The sequence below is a fragment of the Misgurnus anguillicaudatus genome, chromosome 8 (genome assembly GCF_027580225.2).
Source record: "Misgurnus anguillicaudatus chromosome 8, ASM2758022v2, whole genome shotgun sequence".
Classification (NCBI taxonomy): Eukaryota; Metazoa; Chordata; class Actinopteri; order Cypriniformes; family Cobitidae; genus Misgurnus; species Misgurnus anguillicaudatus.
This window is the reverse complement of record NC_073344.2, coordinates 6257160-6263159: the sequence shown is the minus strand read 5'-3', so window position 1 is coordinate 6263159 and position 6000 is coordinate 6257160. Positions and strand designations below refer to the sequence as shown.

Genomic DNA, 6000 nt, shown 5'->3' with positions numbered 1-6000 from the left:
TCACAAGACAGATGTTCTCGCATAATTTCTGTATTTTAAAGATAGGAAAAAACTTATTTATTCTGTAACTATATATTAGCACAAGCCTATAGGTCGATTACAAAACTTTATTTACATTTAGACATAGTCTATGTGAGTACAATTATCTTTGGCCGCGTGACTGAAGATGTTTTCACAGCATATGAGTGAAGAAACTTGAGCGCTGCTTCCATTGAGCGCAGAGGCACGGCAGTGGATCAGTCGATCATGTGATTCCTTTGCATATCAAGGTCGCCATTTTGCAAGAAAGTTTGGGAATTTCGGACACATTGGAAGAAAGAGGAAGTGTTGCGCTGAAGAAGTTTCGTTTACGGACGTGTACGGATCTGGGACACCAGGCAGGAGAGAACTGCAGAGGCGTATGGACGGGAATCCCACTGAGAGTGCACGGAATAAACTTTATAGTCATCTTTAACAGGGATTGTTATTATTATTATTGTTTTGACTGTTCAAGCAGGAACAGTTTTTATATCTTTCAACTCTCTTGTGATGCAAACTGCGCTTTGGTTTGGCACTATAAGATCAACTATTTTTGTTCGTCATTGAACAAAAGTCTGTGAAAGTTGAATGAAAGATCGTGATTATGGAGTGTTACCGCAGCTGACAAGTTATGTGGAGTGACAGCAATAGTTTTGATCGGATTGTCTGACCCGGTCAGTTGCCGCGCACAAATCAAACTGACTCATTCATTCCAATGGTTCACACCAGTTGCCCATTTAACAAGTCTGGGACGTATCGAAATCTTTGACCATGCCAGTAAGAAAGAAAGGTAACGACTGGTGTTAAATTGCTTTATTTGTCTAATGTTTTGTTCAGCCTGTGTTTACAGCAGTGTTTTTATGATAAACTTTTCAGATGCACAGAAAGCGCTGCAGCTTCTAGAAGAGTACAGAACCAAACTCAGTCAGACTGATGAACCTCATCTCAAACTCTCCATTGAAAGAGTCATCAACATATTTCAGAGTACACTCTTTCAGTCTCTCTTAGGTAAGTTTAGCTTAAACTTGTTTGGAAGATCTTTTTCTTCCATACTACACAAAATCATTTTTGGTAACACACAAAGATTGCAATTGTTAACAATAGTTAATGCATTAGCTAACTTAAATAACAATAAACTTTTATTCATCTTAGTTCATGTTAATTTCAGCACTAACACATTTTAAAAACTCAAAACTTGTATCTGTGAACATTAGTAAATGCACAATGAACTAGCATCAATAAATGTATTGGCAATGGCATTAACAAAGATTAATAAATAATGAAAACCTGTATTTATTATTATTACTTTATGTTAGCTAATGCATTTACTATGTTAACAAATACAACGTTATTGTAAAGTGTTACCGAAATTTTAAGTATGTGTGTCACTCTTTTCCATTTAATGGATGTAAAGAAAGCTGTCAAGATTAGAAAAGTATTATTTATTAAAGTGGACATATCATAAAAATCTGACTTTTCCATGTTTAAGTGCTATAATTGGGTCTCCAGTGCTAGTATCAACCTAGAAAATGTAAAAAGAACAACCCAATAACTTAGTTTTGGTAAACGATTCTCTGCAAGCATGTGAAAAAATAGGGCATTGACATTTTGCTCCCCCTGTGATGTCAGAAGGGGATAACACCGCCCTTTAATCTGCACCATCCAACCACGACACTGCCATTTAATGCAAATATCAACCCATTTGCATTTTAATAAGCACAATTTTGCATACACACATAAAGTGGCAATTTTAACATGTTATAGTAAATTATCTATATGGTATTTTGAGCTAGAACTTCACAAACGTACTCTGGGGATACCAAAGATTTATTTGACACCTTAAAGTCTTGTGAAATATCCCCTTTATTACAAAATATGTGCTGTTTTACAAGTCTGTAAAGTTAGATAGTAATTTTCTTTGCATTTGCTAGTGGCTTTTAGTCGCTGGGTGATTTGCAGTGAATTATGATGTTCTGTGCATCACACAAAGCTATCATATGGTTTCAGGTGGCTTGTAATATAACACTCAAGTCATACTGAGCCCTCTATTTTATTTTTATAGTGCGTTTTTGTTTCATTTTGCAGCCCCATTGTCATTCACTTTTATGGAAAGGGGTTGCCAAAATACTTTTGTAGAAATGTTTGCACTCTTACAAATATAGGTGCTAAACAGGCAGTGTCACATAACATAGAGGTTATGTGGATGGATGTTAAAGGTCCCGTTCTTCCTGTGTTTTTAAAGCTTTGATTGTGTTTACAGTGCGTAATATAACGTGTTCATGTTCCACATGTAAAAAACGCTGTATTTTTCAAACAATTTACTCATCTGTATACCGCTGTTTTCACTGTCCTCAAAACGGGCTGATGTCTTCCTTGTTCTATGAAGTCTCTCCTTCAGAAATACGTAACAAGTTCTGATGCCAAATTTGACCCTTGGGTTCTCAAGGGTTAAAGGATCTTCGTGTAACCTTTATTTTAAAAAGTGTATGGAAAAAGTGCTATTACTTTTTGTTTTTGGATGATGTACTCATTTTACATCTGTCTGACTGCTGTTGTGCTACGATGTAGAACAGGTCTGATTATTTTATCATGTGGTTTTGTAAATTCTGATGTGTTTCACAACAGTTTTGGCTTTGTTATTCAGGTGCAAATTCATGAGTTTGCACTAACACATAATCAAATATGATGATAAAGCATATTTGACTTACTGTCCGAGGGGAGGGCTCAGAATATTAGCCCGATTCTAGAGTACTCCCCCTTCCGATAGATATACCAGCTGAGAGAGAGATGCTGCCACGGGACAGAGGTGAGAGAGGGCTATATATAGAGACCTTCGTGCTGATTGGTTGGATCACATGACCACGCTTCTCCCGAACTTAGTTAAATAAACTTCATTAAATGTGTTTGCACTTTGCACACATCCTTTCAAACCTGATGGGAATTCTTACAACTGTTACTTAGAAAACAAGGCACCATTGGTACAACAGTCAAAACAGTGTTTAGCCTTCAGCCTTTCCAAGTAATTTACGATTTGTTGATTTGGGAATTTTTTTTGTTTCCTTTCTGGGCTAGATTTTTGGGAGTTAAAGCGATTAAGATAAAATGGATGTGGAAATTAGTGATAAGCAATTCCCTGGTAAAACCATATCCACAAAAAATGAAAATAGTTACATTTAATATTTTTGTATGTTTTGTACTGCTGTACAAACACAGATTTAGAGGGTGGAGAAACCAGCAAAAGCAAGTCTGTTTTTAGCTGAAGGGTGTGGTGAGATAGTTGATAAATTGGCTTACTAGCAGATATACTGTAGGCCTATTTACTGGAATGTTGTAATAGATTAATGATGCTTCATGATTTAGTTTACATGATTTGGTGAATGTGTTAGACTGAAAAGGGCTCTGGACATCTTTTCTTTATTGTTGAAGACCAAAAGAATGTAATGTTTTATTTCACACAATGTTATCATGTCTCAGCATCTTACTTTGCTGTACACATAATCAATGTACTGTGTTGCATGCATGCCAGCTGCGTGTGGGTAGATGTGGCATGTCATGCTGCCCACTTTTACGAATTTGTAAAGATGAATTCAATCTCTGTCCATTTTCAGAAATGGTTGCACAAAGCAGGATCTTACCTGTACATCTTCATATGTGTGACCCCTATGGCTAATGTCTTTGGCTAATGTCTTAAAATCTAACTATGAGATTAGGAGCATCAAAGTTGGATTACAATAATTTATTTCACTCTTTTTTTAGCCTTACTCTGCTATTTTTCACAAAATGTTATTTACATTATGTAGCATGATTTTATGTAGAAAACATATGTACAGGGTTCCCATGGGTCCTTGAAATCCTTGAAAGTTTGTGATTCTGGGGGAAATAGTTCAAGGCTCTGGGAAGTTTTTGAAAATATACATACAAGGGTGATTCTCACGAAAACTTGGTTTTAAAAATGTCAAGCATGAAAATGTAAAAATTGCTTAAATTTACTTTTTTTCCCACCAGACGTTGAAAAACAAAGTCTGGAGTAAATGGGAACATTAATTTAAAAACTTTTACTTATCATTTAACACTTTTTGTAACATCATTTAAAAAATTAGTCCTAAAAAATCTCATTACCGCAACAGTCAGAAAACATCAACACTGACATATTTTCAAAATGACATGACAAACCTGAAAGAAGATAATTTGGAGATTCTGCACATGCATTTAAAATCAAAGTATTATGCTTCTATTAATTAAATTAACATTTAATAAGCATCTGTTGCGGTAATGATAATCAAAATGTCGTGTAAGCATTCTGACAAGACAATATTTCAAATTAACTGTAAAAAAAATGATCTTACCTGGTAGCCATCTTGAAGTAACTGGTCCATGTGCTTGGTCACTCAAAATCAAACTTCATTAAAATTCTGTATGTGTGCTTAAACTGTTCTCAAAAAGTGTTGCGGAGGATGAGAACATCAGGCATGGACACATCATTTTCCTAATTTTCCTTCATTATTATTATACATGAATATTCAGTAAATATTTTTTCTGTCACCTAAAGTAGTCTAGCAAAACATCCATTTATTTTTTTCTTAATATTTTTGTGTTATTGATTAAATTACAACATAACGTATGTTCAAACACAGCCGGACACATTGCGGTAATGAGAATTTCAGCAGAAAATGAGATAAAATTTACAATTATAAATTCTTATGTTGAAATCACAGATTGTGCAAGGTAGAACACAGTATTGTGTTAATTCTGATGCTTTTTAATGTTACTATATTACACATTTTAAAGCTAAAATCATTAGTGCCGTGGTGTTTAAATGGTTTCGTGAGAATCACCCACATAGAGGTCATTGAAAGTGCTTAAATCTATTTTATGCAAGAAGTTTTCTCGGGGAAAAAATCCATATTATTCCCTGTGTAGTGTAAGATAATATCATAAAATATCATAAAATTAAATCATATTAATAAAAAGTAATACAGTTTTTTACAGTTAGTGTAACTTATCACTGTGCTTTGTTGCCCCAGTACGTGACAACAATCCAGGTAAGAAGATATGATTTATGGCTAAAAAAACAATAAGTAATATATCCAGTGTTTACATGAGGTTACCTCATTAGGTTAATTTGATGAAGTGGTCCCTTTAAATACGAGTGTACTGTATATTGATAGCTGCCTGCATTGTTTTCCCTCACTGGGGACACAGGCACATACATTTATGATAAATTTCGGTTGCGACTTTATTATATTATAGGTGTATCATTGGCTTGGTAATCTCATATTTATGATAATCTCAATGCAACCTAATAATTCTTTCAGATATCCAGGAGTTTTATGAAGTGAGCCTGCAGGATAATGAGACAAAGCCCACAGAGCCTTCAAACCTTGAAACTGGAGAATCCTTTGCTCATGTAAACCAGTGGGATCTCACTGGTCCTACAAGCAGCACTGTACCAACAGAAACCAGGCAAAGTGATGAGGTAAGCAGAAAATATATTCAGTTGATGCATTTTGGCGAATTTTTGCTGTATGTAAACTTGGCTCTCATGTTGTGAACTTCCTACTTTATTTCTGAGTAATTGTTCGTAAGTAATATGTCTATAAATGTGAATGAGCTCTAGAATTATGACTTGCCCTGCAATTGCACTGAATTACCCTATACTTTTGTGGATGCAGTAGTGTTCCTTATTATCGCCATGAAACGAAATAGTGATTGTCTTATTTTCCCTGTGGTGAAAACGCGTTCTGATGGTGTACTGGTAGCGCAGATTGATACTTTTTCATGACCAAGAGAGAACAGACGTTTCTTAATCTGCAGCCTCTGGAGGTCGCGGCTGTAAATGTCATCAAGCCTGGTTTATTATTTTCAGACATTTGCAAGTCATAAGCATATTACAACAATGTATGATTAACAAAGAATAACAGTCAACTTTATAATTGTTAATGTTATAAGTCTTGATGACGTATGCAGCTTGCAAATTTGACC

The 6000-nt window shown here is 35.0% G+C and overlaps 1 protein-coding gene across 11 annotated transcripts in view; it reads left to right on the top strand.

The window, feature by feature from the left end:
* The first annotated feature begins 225 nt into the window (after nt 1-225).
* The window catches only part of dlg1a (discs large MAGUK scaffold protein 1a), a 181635-nt gene continuing 175860 nt past the window's right edge, over nt 226-6000 (top strand). For 4 of the 11 annotated variants that reach the window (XM_073870208.1, XM_073870194.1, XM_073870204.1 and 1 more), the window contains exons 1-3: nt 229-808; nt 895-1026; nt 5334-5494. In XM_073870208.1, the coding sequence (XP_073726309.1) occupies nt 790-808; nt 895-1026; nt 5334-5494 (312 nt within the window). In that variant the 5' untranslated portion in view covers nt 229-789. Of the gene's footprint in view, nt 809-894; nt 1027-5333; nt 5495-6000 lie in introns of all 11 variants that reach the window. The other 7 variants (XM_073870192.1, XM_073870190.1, XM_073870193.1 and 4 more) reach the window with 4 other exon arrangements.